The sequence below is a fragment of the Balearica regulorum genome, chromosome 10 (assembly GCF_011004875.1).
Source record: "Balearica regulorum gibbericeps isolate bBalReg1 chromosome 10, bBalReg1.pri, whole genome shotgun sequence".
Taxonomy (NCBI): Eukaryota; Metazoa; Chordata; class Aves; order Gruiformes; family Gruidae; genus Balearica; species Balearica regulorum.
The window spans coordinates 10,809,430-10,829,131 of record NC_046193.1 but is presented as its reverse complement, the minus strand read 5'-3'; the positions used below and the strand labels follow the sequence as shown (position 1 = coordinate 10,829,131).

The 19,702-nt window shown below is 54.1% G+C and overlaps 1 protein-coding gene across 4 annotated transcripts; it reads right to left on the bottom strand.

Moving 5' to 3' along the window:
* Positions 1-2,191: 2,191 nt before the first annotated feature.
* ABHD6 (abhydrolase domain containing 6, acylglycerol lipase) lies at positions 2,192-17,528 on the bottom strand. 4 transcript variants are annotated; one of them, XM_075762076.1, is made up of 10 exons: positions 17,413-17,528; positions 13,699-13,771; positions 11,910-12,053; positions 8,344-8,500; positions 7,905-8,018; positions 7,564-7,696; positions 6,120-6,277; positions 5,208-5,262; positions 4,640-4,740; positions 2,192-4,093 (listed from the first exon to the last, which is right to left on the bottom strand). In XM_075762076.1, exons 3-10 carry the CDS (start codon positions 12,026-12,028, stop codon positions 3,917-3,919), a joined length of 1,014 nt encoding a protein of 337 aa, XP_075618191.1. In that variant the 5' UTR covers positions 12,029-12,053; positions 13,699-13,771; positions 17,413-17,528; the 3' UTR covers positions 2,192-3,916. The 4 variants fall into 4 exon arrangements, with proteins under 4 accessions (XP_075618191.1, XP_075618193.1, XP_075618192.1 ...); XM_075762078.1 differs by lacking the exon at positions 17,413-17,528 and adding an exon at positions 13,920-14,013; XM_075762077.1 differs by lacking the exon at positions 17,413-17,528 and adding an exon at positions 13,908-13,959.
* Positions 17,529-19,702: the final 2,174 nt, after the last annotated feature.

Sequence of the window (19,702 nt, the reverse complement as noted above, 5' to 3'; positions counted from 1 at the left end):
AAAACCAAAACAACACACACACACACCCCCAGATCCTGTATGTTTTCCTTGTGTTTGCCAGAAGTCTCAGCTGGAGGGTCCAGGCAGGGGACCCTCACCACATCACGGGGCAGCCACGTCAATAAGGGGGACCATGTGCCTCCGCTGCACCTTGGTGTGCAGGGACACGGGTGGGGCGGGCTGCGATACCCCCTCCCACAGTGAGTGAGAGAAGCTGGGCCCTGAGGCACTCCCATCCAGGCAGGAAAGACACAGTTTGTGTCCGAGAGGATTGTGAAACACATTGAGTCAGGGGAAGGTTCAGCTGGGTGATGGGTTCCCAGGGTGGGGGACACCCACACCATGGTGCCAGACACCCCGAGCATCGCTTCGCTGTTGAGAAGATGCTCTGCTCAGGGCTGTGCTGGTGAAATTCCCCCACAAGGCAGCAGGTACTGTTATTCTCCTTTGTCAGGAAAAAAGGAAGAAAGATGCTTCTCCACTGCAGACAAACATCTGGCTGCAGCTGTGTGAAGCAGGACCCAGCCCAGGTTTCCCTGGGTGCCCATGTTTTGTGGGGACCACATTTTCCCCTTCAGCAGCAGCTGGGCCCATACCAAGTGTCCAGGAGCAGCTGCCACCAGCTCTGTCCCTCCTGCTCCCACCAGCACCCCGGGAGCAGGGTGATGGACACCACCACGGGCCTGGATGCTCAGCAGCAAAACAACTTGCTCGGAGGCACCATTAGGTTTATTAGCCAGCCAGCTCTGTTGTGTTTTGCAACCTTCTTTCAAGATACAGTCAATCAACCTTGGCGAGACCCATAACAAACAAGGGCCGACTCCTTAGCTCTTACATGAGCCTCTGCCTCCATGAGCCTTGCCACCCAGCCCAAACCCAGCACAGACCTGGTTCGTTCACACCATCACAAGGAAAGCAACACTTAAACGCCAGACAACCAACTGAAAGGCAAACTCCTCCCTCCTGCCATGCCAGCATGCTCAGCCTACGTGCAGGTTCCCAGTGCCCAGGCTCGCCGCAACTGGGACCTAATGGTTTCCTTGTGGTTCCCACAGCTCTGCCCACAGGACACCCAAACCCACCGGGAGGAGAAGGAGCGTCTGCCCCTTCCCAAGCCCCACACACAGCCTGGGAACGCAGACCTTACCTGGGGGGTGGCCAGGGCTCACTGGGGGCTCAGTGCCAAGGGGCAGCAGCTGAAAGCACGGGAGCAGCCCTTGCATGGCGAGGGGCTTTTCTGGCTCCCAGCAGGAAATGAGGGTTAGTGGGAAAAGTGACCGGTGTTATCCAGTGTGCTTCCAGGTGCAGGCAGCTTCCCTCTCCCTGCCTCTCATCAGCGGGCTCAGCTGCTGCCATGGGGCCAGCTTGGGCATGGGCACAGCTGGAACGAACAGCAGCCACCCTTGACTGCGCAGCCGCAGCGAGCTGTGGGTCAGCACCCAGACCCCCCCATCCCAAACAGATCTGGGAATTTTTCTAACTGAACTATGAGAGGCTGCAACGTGTGATGCCGGTGCCCCAAGCCGCCCCAGCCCCTGGCTGCTGGCGGGAGATCCCCTCCCGTCACCCTGCAGTAATTAACAGGTTTCCTGCCGCCACCGTCACCTTCACCTGTGCATTACTGCAGCAGCGGGGCCGGGGTGCCACGGCAGGGCTCGGGCAGGGGGGTGAGGTGCCTGGAGGACGCTGGTCCCCAGCCCTCCCTGCAGCTCCTGGGTCAAACAAAGCAGCTGCAGGGTCTCAACAGCCTCCTGGGGAAAGCTGAAATTCAAATACTTTTGCCTGGATACTGATGTAATGCTATTCCTAGCACACTGTATGAATTCAGTAGGACTTGCAATTACAGCTGAAATTGGTATTTAACACACTTTGAAGAGTTTTAAGAGGAATCTTGGCACTTAAAACCTAACTCCCCTGCCCCTTGAGGTTTTATTTTGCTTGAGTGTTTAGGGCCACCTCCTCTTCAAAAAGAAAAAAGCAACGTTTGTATTGTCTTTGAAGAGATGAGACTTGAGCCTTCCTGATCTTCACCATCTCTCTTGACATTAACAAATATTCCTTGAGGCAAAACCTGCATCTCCCAGAAATGTGGGGAGGAAGGAAGCAGCAGAGCAAGTCCCCTGTGCTGCGCATCATCCCACACCACAGCCCCCTTCCTCCACAAAGGAAAAAATAATCATTGCACGGTGGACTCCTTAAATCACTAGATTTTAATAGCCATATAAACCCCTTGTGTACAGCAATCTGTGGCATACGAGAAACCATATAGATACCCAACAAGTTTTTCTGGCTTTTACCACATAAAACTATCAGCAAGTTTTCTTTTAAATCAACTCCTGTGGTAGAAACAATAACTAAGCAATTAACAGCAAATTTCTAATTTTCTAAAGGAACAATGTTTCTTCTCTTACAAAGAGCAGAGAAGCTGAGGGGGAGTTTCAGATATATGTACAGACCGGGGTACCTGGGAAGACGGCGAGAAGACGGCTGTCAGCACTGCAAGCGTGCATACCCAGTCTGGGGGGGGGCCCTGGCAGCACCTGGTGTCAACCCCCAAGGAGGGCTGGGGGCAACCGAGGGGTGACGGCCGCCTGCTGCTTTGCCTTCGAGAGGACCGCGTACCGCCTTGCCCTCCAGCAGCCACCGGTCCTGCCCGTGACCAGGACCAGCCCTCTCCCCCTGGGACACACGGCCTGGGGAGGTGCAGGATCCAACCCTGTACATCACCTTGCAGGCTGCAAAGTGTAGCTTGTCTGCATTGCCCATTTCTATCTATAATTTCACTCGCTCAGGAGCTGTAATCATTGAGAAGACACACAAGCATACCATACCTTTCCATGCCACCGCCCAGCGCCTCACAGGTGAGCTGTTCCCCTCCCCACCGCCCAGCGAGCCCAGGAGCCCACATCCCCTGCGCTATTCACATACGCAGCTGGCTCCCACCCCTCGTGCCTGGTTTCGGTGACGTCAGCATTCACAGAATTCACGGAATTCATTAAGAAAATCATTATTTACATCAACGCGTTCAGCGGCACGATGCGACAGAAGAGCTGAGACGAGTTCGCCCGAGTTTGCTGACTCGCACCCTGCCCACGGGCTTATTGCTGATTCGGGCTCGGGGACCGAATCGCCCCGGGCAGTTTCCATCCCTCCAGTTCACACAACGGTGGCAAAGCTGCTGTCTGCACCCCGAGCTTTCACTCGCTATGTTCTCCCTCAGGGGGAACCGTCCCCTGGGCAAGGCGTGCTGTGCGTGCACGCCATACCCTGGGCAACGTTAAGGCATTACATATATGCAGGAGCTGTTTGGGGATTTAAAAAAACCCACTCAAAGTGTAAACATTTTTGCACATACAGTCATTGGACTTCCACGCATGAAGTTTTCTGTTGTTTTCTGCATAAATCACGAGTTAACGATCTACACAAACAGCACTCGAGCAGACACCTGGAGCACTGGGGTTCTCTTACAGCACGGCAGCATGCAACGCGACAGACTCTAAGAAGTAGAAATATTATAAGTCTCAGTCCAGGATGCTTCCTTCTTCCTACGCTTCTTATTTAGTTTAGGTAAATGTCATTAACAACTACGTGCCGGTAATTTGGGTAAGATGGGTGGCTGCGTAAGGAGCTTCAGCACACGGCATGGCTAGCGCTTGGTGATTTCAGCTCGCTTCTACTTTATCTCTAAGTAGAAAAGGGAGAGATTCTGCTTCCGTTCCTGTATCTATGGAGGTTGCTCAATGACCCCTAGGTCGCTGTGCCGGCGGTGCTATAGGTTTAGGTATCAATGATTCTGCCTTCCTCAGGGACTTTGGCACATTCACCCCGATTCGTACAAGATCCCTGAGAACTTATCAAAGCTGCAGTACTTTACAATTTAAAAGACCCGATGTGGGCGCTCGGCTCCCCGCCACGCTCACGCCTGCTTCTTGTTGTTGTCCGTGCTGTGCAGCAGCGCCAGGAACTCCAGGATGAGGTTGGCCGTCTTGCGGGGCCGCTCCACCACCACCGAGTGCCCGCAGTTCTCCAGGATGTACATGTGGCAGTCCGGGATAGCGCTCGCTAAAACACTGGCACCAGAAACATCCAGGACCTGGACAGCAAGGGAAAAAATAATCACTCCCACAGGCAGAGCTAGGTTTTGCTGGACACCATAGAAACCCCGTTGGAGCTGCCTTTGCAAGTCCAAGTGAGATGCTGGGCAGGGATGTGGACACGGTCGTTGCAATGCCAGCCCCATCCTATGGTACCCGTGCCTGAGGATGGGGCAGGGACGCTGCACGGTGCTGGTCTCCGCATGCGGCCTGGAACTCTCTTGGATGCGTTTTGGCTGCCGGCTCAGTGCAAAGGGGTCATTGCAAGCAAACAGTTGCACCTTTGCATTTACAGAGCCCTTTGCACACCTGCAGCTTGCCTCCCAGCCCCAGCTCTGCCCTCTCCTCCGTCCAGCCCCATGCTGGCTGTCAGCTTTCTGCCCATCGCACCGCCGAGCCCCTGTGTCCAAACCCACTGGGGATGGGGACGCACGTGTGCCAGCTCGCTGCAGAGCGGCACACAGCTCAGCAGTATAGCCCACGCCGTGCCCCCATGGCAGAGATGGAGATGTGGTCCCATGAGGGAGGTGGAGGTGGCCGTGTACCTGGTCCTGCCTTCCCCAGATGACCTGCGTCGGCGCTTTGATCTTGCTCATGTTCTCATGGAGAGAGTGCCTGGACTTTTCATCCACGATTTCTAAAAACACTAGTGGGGGCAAGAGGAGAGTCAGTCCTACAAGGGGGATGCTTTGCCTTCTCCCAGGGGTCCCTGCAGGCCAACCCTGCCAGCATCCCCTCGCTGGGAAACCCAGGCAGGGGTGACGGGCAGAGCCCCAACGTGCTGCCCTTGCACTGCCACCAAGCCCTGCTGCTGAGACACCCTCCTCCAAGCCCATCTCCTTGTAGGGATTAGTACTAATTAACCCAGCTGGGAGGGGGAGGGTGAAGCACTGACACCATCACCCGTGGGGATGGCAGTGCATTGCTACCAGCGACCAAAGTGCATCCCCAAATCTGTTAATGACATTGCCCCCTCCCACCCTCAGCAAGGCAGCAGGGGGGTGCTGGGGCCCGGCAATGTGCAGGGGACATGGGGGCTGGGGACAGCCTGTCCCCACACCCTGGGGCTCCGGCTGGAAAGCCTGGCTAGAGGGACTGCTGCCACACACTTACGTTTCCGGTAAAAATCATTGTGTGGGATGCGAACGTCAACAAGGCCCTGAAGGATCTGCAGGGAGAGCAAAGGAGAGCTGCTGGAGGGGGACACCTGCACCCCACATGGGGCCGAGCATGCCCCCGAGAGCACCCCGTGCATGGTAGATGGCTGGGAGTGCATCCCTGCTGCGCCAACATGCCCTGTGCAGCCCACACCCAGCACGAACTCCTTCCTAAGCACGTCTGGCTTTCGCAACCACGCTTAAGTAACATGCATTTCAGCAACAAGAATTTTTGTCTTTTATGATGCAAACCCAGATTTCTCCCCCAGGCCAGCTATCCGTGGCCAGCAGGCCACCTCAGCCATGACTGTGCTTTTCTTCCTTCTTTTGTTCTTTTGCCAACAACAACAACAAAAAAAAAGGTCTTGGCATTACCTTACATTTTTTTCTTACTCTCCAATCTACTCATCCCAGACTTCCTAAGGAAAACCAGTTTAATGGCGAGCCCCTTGCCAAGTTCCTCTCGCCTGACAATGAGGTGATTACCATTTCCATTGCTTTTGCTTAAAAAAGCAACAAACAATCCCCCTCCAGGCCGGACAACAGCCGCCTTAGTTATTTAATGCTTCCTGCCAGCCATATTTACTAAAACCCCTTCAGCATCCCAGCCCGCTGCCAAAGACCTCATGGGAGGAGGAATTTCAGTGGGCGCTGCCAGAAGGAGCTGGGAAAAGTGGGTTTGAAGGGAAAGTGCTGGAAAGGCGTTGGGAGTGGAGCTGGGGGTGTCCCATCTGGGTGGTGGGGGGGTTAGCAGCACTGACTCTGCTCCCGGCATTGCCTCAGCTGGCTCAGGGCGAAGCAAACCTGCCACACACCCCCCCCCCGAGCCCCCCTTTCCCGGCCAACGCAGCCAGCCTGGGCTCCTCACCTGCTGCGGCACCTTGAAGCGAACGTAGGAGCAAAGCTTCAGCATATCTGCCATCTCCTCGGGAGTCGAGGGAATTAAAGGGATCCTGTCGATGCATTCGGACTCTTGCAGCTCCCGCAGCTGCTTAATGAACTTGCTGTCAGTGGTACTCGGCAGGCCTGGGTACAACAACAAGGGGGGCACAAGCTAAAACCTGGACAAGACCTCAGAAGCCCCAGCAATAGAGCATTGCTGTATTGACCTCCATCATGCCTGCCTCTGGCCTCCTGCTTGCTCAATCATTAAAAAAAGAAAAAATTAATATAGAGGAGGAGAATAAAATCTGCACATCCAGCAACCTTAATATCTGTCCAGAGATCCCCCAGGCTCCTCCCGCTCCAGGGCTTGACAGCACTGAGCCCCATGGGCTGACCCAACACGAGGTGTATTCCCTGCAGACAGGCATGAATACTTTGGCCAAAACTATAGTGTTTATTTTTATATGGACAGTGTTTATTTTATATGGACACGAGTACTAATGCCTGTGACCAGCCTGCCACAGAAAAGGGTTGGACAGAAAATTTCAGAAGCCCCATTTGCATGCAGGGAAAAATCCCCCAGCAGCCTAACCCCAAAACTCTGCAGCCCCCACACAGATGTTTCACATCCAGAAACACCCAGAGAGTCAGTCGACACCTCTCCCAGAGAGGAGGGGGAACCTTGCCACCCCCAGAGCTCGGTAACTAGGTAACGTTCACTTGGCTTCATTACTTCTTTCTCCTCTGGGAGCCGCTTTCCTTGCGTGGGAGGGGGAAGGAGCTGCTATAACAACTGGGGTGCAGCAAAGCCCTCCCTGGCAGAGAAGCCCCCTGCCAAAGGCCCCATGCTTCCTGCCACATGTCATGCCCAGGCTTCACCGAGCCCCTAGCCAAGGGGATGGTGGGGATGGAGGGGTGCTGCATGGGCACAGGGACACCCCACTGACCCGCGCCTGGCCCCGAAGCGCTCTTCCCACTTGGAGCATCCAAGTGTGGGAGGATGGAGCTCTCCAGCTCCTGAAGCCCCAGCCCTCTGGCACACTGGGCATCTCAAGTGGCCAGACTGAGGAGGCTTTTCCCATTGCTGTCTGGGTTCCCCCTCCAGAACTGAGAGGGTACAGATGTGCCATGTAAAATGGCTGCCATCCCAAGGGGAAGCACATTTTCTTCCAGAGCAGGACCTGTCCCATTTGCCCTAGTCCCAGTCTAACCACAGCACAGCGTGGCAAACTCCAAAGCCCTGGAGAAGAGCAGTCAGGACAAGGCTGTGATTTCCTCCCATGCCCTGCCAGAGATTTTCAGACTATACATGCAAATTATTTCAAATGCTTTGCACTAAAAGCCTATTTTGCTCCCAGCACTGCTCTGGGCTTTTGCACTGGCTCCTGCTTGCCCTCTCCCCATCTCACCTCCCCTGCATTGCCCACCTGCAGGACAGATGAGGGTCAGGCTGCAAATGTCCTCTGGGTACTGAGCAGCATAGACGCCAGCAACATTTCCCCCCATGGAAGTGCCAACCAGATGAAAGGGCCTTCTGTTCAGCTTGATGCACTCCACGAACTGGCAGAGGAGCAGAAGGAGCATTGTTAGGGGAGAGGAAGCAACGGCGTGGGGTCATTAGAGAAATTAAACTCAAAAGCTTGAGGTCAGTGGCTCTGGCTGCCTGGGAAGGGAGGGAGCGGGGCCGCACGAGGCAAGACTCATGGAGCTTAGCATCCCTCAAGTCCCCACATCCCTCTGCAGAGGCAATGCGATGCTAGGGCGTTACCTGGTGTATTCTCTTAGCTTGCCCGCTAATGGAGTAATCGTCCAAGGCCGAGCGGGTTGTGCCCTCATGCCCGGGCATGTCAACGCACACCAAGTGCAGGTTCTTTGGCAGGAACTGCAGAAACAAACCAGGGGTGGTTACGGCACAGGGGAACTGCTGCAAAGCCCAGGGATGGAAACTGGTGACCGTGGGTGGGAGCAGGGGGGTCGCTCTCCTCCTACCAGCCCTTGGTTCTTCCCTCTTCCCCTGCAGTTCCCCTGCACGTCATAGGGATGAAAGGAATCCACCAAGCAACAAGCAAAGAGCTAAGGAGGGTATTTCTAGCATGTTACAGTGATTATAACATCCCATGCGTGCAACTGTTGGGTTCCCACACTGCCCCCAAGCCCAGGACCATCAGCTCTCACTGAGTAGCAACATGATAGAAATGGAGTCCCACCTTGACTATAGACAGCCACATGTCTTTGTGGGCTGAGAACCCATGTAACATCAGGATGGACGGGCGGTATCCAGGTCTCCCTCTATAGGAATAACAAAACTGATAGTCATCGTAGTTTGTATATCTAACCTGCATACCCAAGGCTCGGCGCCAGTACCTGGAAACAAGGAGAAAACACCACCAGTGAGTGAGGCAAGACCAGGGCCAGTGGCAATATAAGCCAGATGACAGGTCCAAACTCAGCTGCAGGTTTGCTAGTTTGCTAAGGCCAGTTAGTTTGGGCTCACACTGGTGCTGTTACTGTCCTAACTGGGACTAGTTCTGAGCATCTGGTCACTGGACCAGACCCTGCGCTTACACGTGATCCCTTACACGTGTAGTACTGGTGGCTGGCTATTCACGGCTGCATTGCAGATGGCTTGTGGAGACAGCCTGTTTGTTAAAAACTTCAAAAAAGACCACAAATAACTAATTTGGCAATGGAAATGGGCCAAAATAACAACTCTAAAACTGAAAACAACCAAATGTTGGTCTGATGAGAGAGCCAGAACACATGGCAAGGCAGTGTGCAGGGCGGGCAGGCCAAGGGAGGCACTCGTTCCAGGTGGGTAAGGCGGATCTGTCACGGGTTTATCTGGGCACAGCCTTGCAGCCCTGCAACAGCATCACCCCATGGACAAGCATATCCATGCCAGATGAAACAACCATGTCACCAGGAACACCACAGAAACCCGGTTCCCGTATGCCAACTAGACAATCTGTAAAAATGTGTTTACGCACAGATGAAGGAGTGGAGGGGACCAGCGTTACACAGGGTCAAACACCCCAGAAGATGACGGGCTAACCCCAAGAAAACCTGGGTTATTCGTCTGAAAGCAAGACAACAGACAGCTCCTGCCAGCACACGCTTGCAGCCTGCTCAAAGAGGATGCAGTGAAACTGCCAGCCAGAGGGGACCTGGGCAGAGATTATCGGTGACACTTTGGACACATGATGTGTACGTGCAGTCCAAGACGGAGGAGCAGGCATGCTTTCTCTGCATTTCCCCTGTGCTCGGACGTAACCCTTGTCAGGACAATACCAGGCTACTCCTGATGGCAAAGATACTGGCAAATACTTTTATACATGACACCACAATTTATTTGAGAGAGCAAGGTCACCAACACTGCTAGACTGTCCTAGCTCTCTGCCCACTCAAAGCTTATGTATAGTGCAATCCTCTTTTAGCATAATCCCTTTTTGGAGGGAGTTAGTGGGACTTAAGCAGCATCTCAGCTCTGTGCTGGTCCTACAAGGAGAGGTGAATTTCTCCCTGAATAAGTGTCTTAAGAGTCCTCGCCTCAAAGGCACCGGTGTAAACTACTGATGGGGAAGATGATAACATTTTTAGCAACTGATCCTGATGGATCAATTCAGCAGAAGACAAAATAATCTGTGCAAAGCTGAACTGATCCCTCGCAAGGTGTTAACGCGCTTAGTGGCAGCAGCTAAACTGATTAACCCCTGGCGGCAGAGCAGGCAGGCTCTGGGGCCGGGGTCAGCGGGGCAGCCCTGGACGTCACGCCCGGCAGGGAGGCGCATTAACTACAGGGGAGGAAGCAAGGCCATGGGCAACAGGGGCCCTGCGTGACCCTTGGCCGCGCCGGCTGAGGACACGCAGACCGGCAGCGAGGAGGAGGAAGGGGGCAGCGAGTGGTGGGAGAAGGGAGAAGCATCCCTGGGGACCTCCCGGGACCTCCCAGGAGTGGTGCCACGAAGCTGGAGCTGTGGCGTGCTGCCTGCCCCCTCTCCTGCCTCTGCAGATGGGGAAACAACGATTTTGTCCCAAAAGCAGCCAACCTGGAAAGAAGCAAATAGGAAAGGAAGAGTAAAGGGCAAACCCGCTCTTCTCACCCACTGTCCCTAAGAAACAAGGTGCCCACGAAACACAAAGCATCGCAGTCGCTCCTGTAAGATGCCAATGCTACCAGAAACGCTGGAAGAGAGAGAGATGGGGGCACTTACCCTTCAAAAGAAAACAGCCCTGCTGATCTCTGCTCACATGCTCCCTTCCCTCAGCCGAACACAGACTGACCTACCCATGGTGCATTTTCACTCTGCCCCTAATTTGCAACCCCGAAGGAAAAGGAGGCAGGCTCTTCTCTACCTCCCACTCAACCCCGCTCCTCAAGGCTCCCCAGCATCAGCTCCTTTCACTCCTTTGCCCTGTCCTGCCACCCCTGCCTGCATCCCTCTGAAGGCTTCATCCCAATCACACTCGCTCTGCTCTGGCAGTGTTTCTCCACTTCTCCTCCTCTGAACTTGACCCATCAGGGTCCTCCCTGGCTTCCACCAGCTGCTCATATGTCCAAAGGAAAAAAAACCCAAAAAAACCCTTTGACTGATAAACCCAGTACTGTCTGAACCTGCCCCCGGGCACCATCCCTGATGTCCCCAGGACTGGAGGCTGTCACATTGCCTGCTCTCCTTTGCAGAGCGACATTTGGCCTTGCAGGTCCCCACGCGACGCACAACAGGAATAAACTCTCTCCCGTGATGATCCGGTTGTTGGGGTTTTCATCCCATCCTCCCTTCTCTCTGTCAGCCCCGGGATGCTGTGATTAAAAGGCTGCTAATAAATGCGCCGTTAGAAAAACAGGCTTCATCACGCTGCTGCATCTGAGTGCCGGGGTGGGTTAACATCCTCCTCTCACAAGAGGTCACTTTGATTTGGAAACACCCCGTGAGCAAAACTGCAGGAGCCACCATCTGCCATCGGCACGTGAGGGCAGCCTGCCGTGCTGCCTGCTGCTGCCCGCACTGGGTGACGAGACACTGCCCTGGCTTCTGAAGGGAGCCTTACTCCAGCTTTCCTCTGCAACAAACCCAGACAGGAAAGCTGCCAACGTGCTTATCGCTGATTGCCAGGCACAGATGAGGGCTGAAGGATGTAATGCCTGCCTGCTGTTAATCGGAAAGGACAAGGTGCAAGGGGGTAAGGGAAAGTATCACTCCACCTTCTCTGATGCTCCAGCCCAGAACAAAGGGAGAGAATGAGAAAAGCCTTGTCTGTAACTACTAGCAAGAGAAAAGTCCCTGCCTGCCAAGCAGGCTGTTAACCAGGAGCCGCGGCAGAGCCGAGGACACCCACGCCGATGGCTGCACTGGTGAGGCGGGAGGTCACCAGCCTGCTGGGGCTGCCGGGCTGGGGGACGGGCAGCAACAGGGATGCTTTTCCCAGCCGCAGTCCTGTCCTTGGGGGAAACAACCCAGAGGGTTCAGAGACATCCCGCAGCCCAGCTGAGGCTGCCCCAACAGACATAAGCCTCGGCAGTAAAAAAGTAATAAGAAAATGCCATTTTCTTCTCCCAGAGATGCCTAAAGCTACACACAGCTGGTATGTCCCTGGAAAACCCCACCTTACCTGCTCCTATCGCCATCACAGGCAGGAACACCCACCTCTGTCCACACCACCTTGCTGCCCACCAGCTCTTTGTGCACCTCTGTGAGGGTGCAGGGACCTGCTGGGGTCCAGCAGTAATTCTACTCCTGCACTAAAATGAGAGCAGCCAGGCTAACGAACTCACCAGTAGTAGATGCGGATGAGCGCTGAGGGCCAGAGGAGGAAGGAGGCCACGAAGGCGAGGATGGGGATGGCCAGGGTGCCGCCAGCGATGACAAACATGTTCAGCACATCCAGGTCCATACTGGTCTTCACCGCCCAGCCTCACCTGCCCACATTTAGGGAAGGATCAGAGGTTAAACATCAGAAATGACGACAAGTCGATGCTAAACGAAATCTCTGCTGCTGGGGAGAGAGGAAAGCGGCTCTGCGAGAGGCAAAGCATATCACTCAGGAACACAGCAAAGTCTCTTTCGGGTTTAAAACTTGATTATTTCTGCTGGCTCCTTAACGGATCAAATTATTGCAACATTATCCTCTCAGGAATGAGCCTCCTAACAGGCACAGACCATGTCTGCGGCGATAGGGTGCGACGTGGCCCTTGAAGCATTTTGCACAGCCCTCCCCCAGTCCCCCCCCTTCCCAGATGGGTGCAGGCCAGGCTGCCTTAACGCAGGCTTCACGTTGCTTTTTGGAGGCAGGCGTCCAGCTCTGGCTCCCCTCCCCCTGCCCGATCCCAAATCCCAGCACACAACCACTGACCTAGAATTGATGGCTTGAGCCCGACTCTCATTACTGCTCCGCAGAGGCACCAACTAATCAAGGGAGCAGAGCCTATTAATGGGCTCGGGAACCAAAGGAAACAACCTGGCAGGGTGCTCTTTGGCGACCAGCCCTTATCTGAGACAAATTAATTCCCGTCCCCACATCCTCGCTCCTGCCCCATGGGCATTTTGCGCTGGCTGTCGATCACAGGTCCCATTCTGGCTTCCGAGCATCTTTCGGACAAATCTCAGGGGCAGCAGGCGGAGGACACAGGGTGCAAGGGCGAGCTCTCACACAACACCGCACTCGTCCCTGAACTCGCCCCGCCACAGGCAGCCAGGATATATTTTTCCCGTTAAGAGATTAAACCCTGTCGCACACACATCTCCTCTAATTCCCGCTGCTAACCAACTTATGTCTCTCCCTTTCCTTGGCACTGCCTCTTTTGTCACACATTTCTAAAACGAGATGTTTCCAATGCCTGCTGTCCCACCAGCCATGCCCCCCACATCACCACCACCCCATTTTTCCGTGCCACGACAGGCAGATTTATTTCTGTTTCCTGCAAGACTCACGGCGGTATGTGGTATGTTGTATGTTATGCCGTGAAGCAGTAACCGAATCGCCACAGTTACATCCTCTCCCCCTCCAACGCCATCACACTGGATCACATTACACATGACCAAGAAAAACGGTTTACAAAACCTCTGAAGCAAGAGCCAGGTTTGCCCTCTTGCCCCAGGGAAAATAGGAATAACAGAAATTTGAGGAATACTGTAAATATTTCCACCAGGCACTTCCTTAACAAAGCTAAACCTCATTTCTTTCTTCAAGCCTCAACAACACGCCATTATTCGTTTAATTAACACTGTGTAGAAAGATCTTTGATCTCTGCTCAGCTTGTTCATAGATAAACACTTTGGACAACAGATAAACCTTGTACGTGAGAGCGGGGCTGCACGGGTGCCCACCTGGGAGCACTTGCTGCCTTTCGCTATGTCAGTAAAACACGGAAGAAATTAAGCACAGAAAACTGCCATCATTCCCGTCAGTGACCCATAACAAGAGAAGGTTGTAGCTAGGAGAAAGCATGGGAAAAGCAGTGCGGGGTGGTGGGAGCCCCTCCGCTCCCCGGCACGGGGTCACCACCTCCGCCGCTCTTGGAAAGCAAAACAAGAAGGAGAAAGCCTTTAAAAAGCCCAGCTTACTTTGCAGAGATCCCCTCCTCCTGTCGGCACAGGTCCTGCTCACCGTGGGTGGCGGCAGCGGTGGCTGAAAACACTAGCAGAAGAGGGAAAAAAAAAGGTTAAAATCGCAGTCCTGCTTCTTCTCCTCCTTTCAGACTCAGTAGCTGGGCAAGAAAGCAAGTTGAGGGTATTTAAGCCACTGGCTTCCCTTCAAGACGTCTCATCTTCACCTTCTGACCAACCTTTCCCCTGTTTATGTAAATACGGTCTTTTGTACAACAAAGTGAAACAAGAGCACTTGTTCCAAGCAGGAACAAAGTGCAACCTGCCATTGGAGACGAAGCGAAAGCCGGCATGGCACGGCGGGGAGAGCTGACGCCAGCAGCCCCCGCCGCGGCAGGGCTGCATGGCACCCAGCAAAACGGGGCTCATGGTTGCGCTTCGGGTGATTACAGCTATTAGAACAAAGCCAGCTAAGCTGCTTCCCATCCCCTTCCTCTTCGTATTAAATGTAATTTTCCAAGCGCTCTCAGTGTCCTCCAGAGCCTTCCCTGTGCGAGTCAGGCTGAAGCGTAGCGCAGCCACAGGAAATTACTGAAGGGGCAGGAAAACGCTGGCCTGAACTCACGGCAGCTTTTGGCCACGGAAATTCAAGCTGGAGGTGCAGTGGGAGCACCGGAGCCCCCCTGCACGAGCACCGGGAGCTGCTTTGAGCCAGAAAATCCCCGAGACATCCCCTCTGTCGCGGCTGCGGGGCCGGGGGCACCGTGGGGGGCTCTCATCCTCATTGTGACGGAGCGTTTCGGCAGGGCCATGGCAGCCGCCGCTCACCACGTGAGCCCCGGCGCCCAATACCGGCCACGCACACCCAATAAGCCCCGCTCGGGGCCCCCGCCAGCCATGAGTGCCTGGTGGGGAGGATGCTCAGGGACCCTGCAGCATGTCCGAGTCTCCTTCTCTGTCGGAAGAGCATCACCACCGATTTCCATGGCTACCTCTAATGGAGGCAGTGGGAAATAAAACACTGGCTGGCCCAGCTCCATGGTCACCATCATCCCAGTTCCCAGCGCCCCAGCCCCATAAAGCCACCCCTGCAACCAGCAGTGCTGCGGGGACACCGGCTCCCCAAAGCCAGGCGGTGGGGCTTTCCCCAGGGGATGATCACCCTCCCTGCTGTACTGGTAGCAGGGACGGGAGCGGGCAGCATCGCCCTAGATGCCAGCATGGTCCTTCACTACCAGCTAGAGAGACATCGTGAACTTAAAAATAAAAGCAAGCCCTGTGGTAACAGCTGTAAGCCTTCAGACCACAGCTCATCCATCACTTTGAGGCACCCTGTGACCAAGAGTCACAGCAAACGGCCCCACGCATTGCTACTGCCTTCTTGGAAGGATTTCCAAGTACCTCATAAATTAACTTGCAAACATCAATTAGGCAAGTCTGATAAACGCTGTGTGATCACAGCAATGATAAGGTAGAGCGGGCTGCACATCTGGCAGGGCACAGGATGCCAAACCAGGAGCACCAGTTCCCACGCTGGCAGCCGAGCTGCGGGCACTAACCACCGCGTCCTGCCTGGGAGGACCCCCCCTGAGACAAGCCACCCCAGGCAACGGGATGGATGGACCAAGGACAGACACTAAGATGTCTCTACCTCTCTCCTAATTCCTCCCTTGTGCCAAATTCAAGCAGGTGCTTCATCACCTGCAAACAGAATCAAAAGGCAGGAGAGGGCTGCAGGTTGCTACAGAGGACACCATGTTGATGATGGTCCCCAGGGCCGCTAGCCAAAGGGACAACAAATTACTGAGAGCAAGGTTTGAATCTGCATCAGTATTTTTGCTCTTTCAAGCTCAATGGGTCACACCAGGGAGGCTGGAGAAGACCCAACAGTGCAACTCAGGTGTATATATCGATTTTTTTGCCCCACGTAAGATACAGCAGCAGCAACACGCTCCAGCGTGTGGGATCATAAAAACTACATTTAGCTCAAAAAAAAAAAAAAAAAAAAGCAATCCCAGAAATGTGAAAGCAGCTAGGATTGTTACCCAGGGAGACAGGAGGCTGTTCACCAGGATCAGCATCTCTTGCAGAGCAGGTCTCAGAGCCAACCTCTCTGACGGGGCGAGAGCTGGCAAGAGGTACCTGGGGGGGGGGGGGGGGGGGGCATGTCAGGGGGCTGTGGCACAAAAACCTTCGCAAGGCAGAGGGGCTCAAATGGGAAGGGGAGAGCAGCAGCTAACGTGCTGCTGGGAGGGTATTCACAACACAGGAATCACACGTGTGCACTCACTGACCAGGTGTGCCAAAATTCAAGCACAGAGGTGGTATCAGACTGTGCTTGTCGGGACTGGGCTGCAAAACCAGGGCTGCTGGCTGCACTCGGCGTTTCGCTTACCGCTCCCTGAGCCCAGAGCAGCCCATGGCTGTCCAACAATAGATTTTGAAATTGTGAGCAGCTGAAAGCTAAGCAGCACATTCAGGCACGCTTTAGTTTTTTTTTTTTTAAGAGCTGAAGAAGAAGAAATGTCAACCAATTTTAAGATCCCACTGCAGAAACAGGGGGCTTTGAGGGCCCTCAGCGGCTGAGATAGGGCCCTCAAAAACCCTGACTCACACCATTAACCGTGTGAGAAGAAAAACCCAAAAGACGCAAGTAAGACATTTCCCTTGGAAACCGCCTCCCCTTTGGCATCCTCAACAGCCAGAAAAATTATACTGACCATAGACAACAACATAACTGATATTATGATTCCTCAGAGGTATATTTTGCAACGTGATACTTTAGATGCCACAGTGAAATTATAATTTAAAATCTATTAATATTTGAAAGATCTCTGTCCGTCGGCCAGCCAGCTTTCAATCTTAATCCAGCCTCTGGAGGGCTGGAAGCAAGAAATGTGCCCTTTCACCTTAATTTATTTATAGATGGCAGAAATGAGATCATTATTTCTGCAACACTGTTTCACAAAACGTGCATCTCTGACCCATTTGTATCTGTGCAATACAGCTCTCAAACGTGAGCCAAAGAGTCTGGGCTTGCCCCCATTCCCACTGCTGCACCCCAGGCTGGGAACACGCAGGGACAAGCCCTCAGTGTCACTGCCAGCCAGCCTGGGCACAAGGCGGCTGATAAGCATGACTGGAGCAGGCTGTGCTGCTAGCCAGCTGCTGGTTTAGAAATTCATAACGTGCCCGTCCTCCTTCCGGACCCTGTCGCCATCCCCATCCTGCCGCACATGCACGCAGCGGAGGATGCACAGCACATCTGATGTCACGAGTGCGCCCAGACTCAGCCCTCTCCTAGGGGGAGGTAGGAAAGAGTTGGGGAGGGATGGGATAGGAGTACCGGGGGCCACCTCCAGGTCCCCTCTCCCAGCACGCAGCTCCCCCCCCAAGCATCCTCCTCCAGCAAAATGACGGCATCCTCCAAATAGCAGCAGCCGAGATGCATCGCTGCTCTCTTCCCCTTCGTGCCCTGTTTTCTGATTAAATTTGGGGGTAATTTTAAGTCCAATTAATTAAATCTTAAATATAAATGTATATTTTAAAAATTATTTCTTGCATTTTGGCTTTGCTACTGATCTCCTGTCCACTCTCCCTCCCCACCAGGGTTGGGACCGGGGCGGGGGGGGAAGGAGATCTGGACGCCGTCCAGGCCTCCCCCCCCCCCGCCCCCTCCCCGGTCCCGGCATTGCTACCATCAGCCCCGCACCACCTTCCCCCGCCTCTCACCGTGCCGATCCGAGCCGGGCCGGGCAGCAATGGCAGCGCTGAGCGGCGAAAGGCGGCGGCTCCGTTGCGCCCTCCCTCCGTGCCGGTGCCGGGGCGGCTGCGCGGGGGCGCAGCGGCGAGGCGGGGATGCGGCGCGGTTGTGCGCGGTGCAGGGAGGGATGCGAAAGGGGGGACGTAGAGAGGATACAGCTAGGTTGGAAGGGGCTGCGATGGGAGCGGGGGGTACGACGGGGCGCAAGGGGATGCAATAGTGCTGCAGTGGGGGTGCAAGGGGGGTATAACGGGGGTCAAAAGGGGCTACAAGGCGGCTACAATGGGGGATGTGATGGGATTTCAATGGAGGTACTGAAGCTTCCATGAGGGTATGGGGGGGGGGGGGGGGTACAACAGGGGTGGAAGGGGGGCTGCAGCAGAGCTGTAATGGGACACGTGATGAGAATTCAGTGGAGGTGCAGGCGGAGGACAATGACATAAAGGGGCATCCTTGTGGGTACAAGAGGGGTGGAAGGGGAGCTGCAATGAAGGGGACACAGCAAAAAGGGGCTGCAAGGCAGCTACAATGGAGGGGATGTAATGGGACTTCAATGGAGCGGGGGAATGCAGCAGAGCTGCAACAGGGATGCAAGAGGGGACATAATGGGGCTTCCATGGGCATACAAGGGGGATACCACAAGGGTGCAAGGGGGGATGCAATGGGAGGGCAGGAGGGGATGCGAAGAGGCTGCAAGGGGATACGGCAGGGATACAATAGGGGTGCAAGGAGGCTGCAATAGGGTGCAAAGGGAATGTGAAGGAGATATAAGGTGGGAGGGGGCTGCAATAAGGTTGCAACATGGGTACAAGGGGGATACAACAGGGATGCAAGAGGAATGCAAGGCGACTGTATAGGCATACAGTGGGGATGCTTAGGGAGATGTAATATTACTCCAGTTGGGGGTGCAAGAGGCAATGCAACATGGCTGCAACAGGGGTGCAATGCAGCAGTCCAAGAGGCAATGCAAGAGGGAGTGCAAGGGGCAGGATACAACGGTGCAAGGGGAGACATGACAGGGGCACAAGGGGGTACAGTGGGGAATGCAATGCAGCTGCAACAGGTACAACAGGGACATGAGGAGGTACACAGAAACAGCAGGGATACAAGGAGCGTGCAATGAAGCTACAGAAGTTGTACAATGGGGTTGCCATGGGGATGCAACAGGGATAAAAAAGGCAATGTGCTATGGCTGCAACAGAGTTCCAAGGAGATACAAGGGTGGATACAACAGGGGCTACAACAGGGATGTAAAGGGGATGTGATACAACTGACACAGAGATACAGAGGGGAATGCAGCACTGCACCCCACACAGCGACCGCACGGCCCCCTTGCACAAGGCCTGGGAGCAAGCTTGGGGGTAGGGGACATCTGTCCCTTTCCCAGGTCCTGGGACAGGGCTGTGATCAGGGACCACAAAGCTCTGCCACATTTCCTGTGGAAAGGGCACAAAGGTTGAGATCAGAGCATTACAGTGATACTGTTACACCTGAAATAGGCTTTTTTTAAGCCCACCATTTAGGTTACAAGCATGTTTACCTGACCTCTCTTCCCAACATATGACACTTTTTGCTCTCAAGACCTGCATTTGAACTTGCATTTAAAATCTGCTCTGATTTTTCATAAAACTGCCACCCAAATCCTTTTGTTACAAGCAAATTTACCTTCGTTCCCCTGCGTCACATATCAGCTTGTTATGCACCTTTAAGATATGCCCAAAAATACGAGAAAACTTAATTAAATTGGAAATGAGATCAGGTCCTGAGTAAATGCAAGCAAATTGGGTCAAATCCTCACTGCATCTGTGCTTTGACAAAGGATGTCCCTTTAGTCTGGCAGGCTGGGAGAGAACAACTGGCAAAAAGGGCTTTCCAGGTCAGAGTTTACTACAGTAACCAACAGCTTTTGGTAACAAGAGCTATTAGAAGAGATTTATAACCAAAATCAAGGGGTTCAGGTGGCCTGGTAAAGGCAAGGCACAGTTTTGTGCTCTTTTTTGGGGGTTTTGTTTGAAGAGCTTCCCAGTCAAGCTAGGCTAAGCAAAGATGAGCTTCCACTAAGGTGACCTAAGCAGACACAGGAGGTATTTCACAAGCCTTTAAACATTGTTTGCAGTCATATTTGTTTGTTCAGCTTTCTCATGCACAGCCCCAGGCTCCTGCAGGACACGTGCAGGACAGCGCTGACTCACGCCAGGGATGGATTACCCACCGGGTGGTTATTCTGGGCCACATGGTGGGAATGCCCCTGGAAATAGT

Coding starts and splice junctions, on each gene's coding strand:
- ABHD6 (XM_075762076.1), bottom strand. CDS start 12,028: ATGGACCTGGATGTGCTGAACATGTTTGTCATCGCTGGCGGCACCCTG. Junction 7,697..7,904: donor AAGCTAAGAGAATACACCAG/GTAACGCCCTAG, acceptor CTCCTCTGCCAG/TTCGTGGAGTGCATCAAGCT. Junction 4,094..4,639: donor TCTGGGGAAGGCAGGACCAG/GTACACGGCCAC, acceptor CTTGCTGTCCAG/GTCCTGGATGTTTCTGGTGC.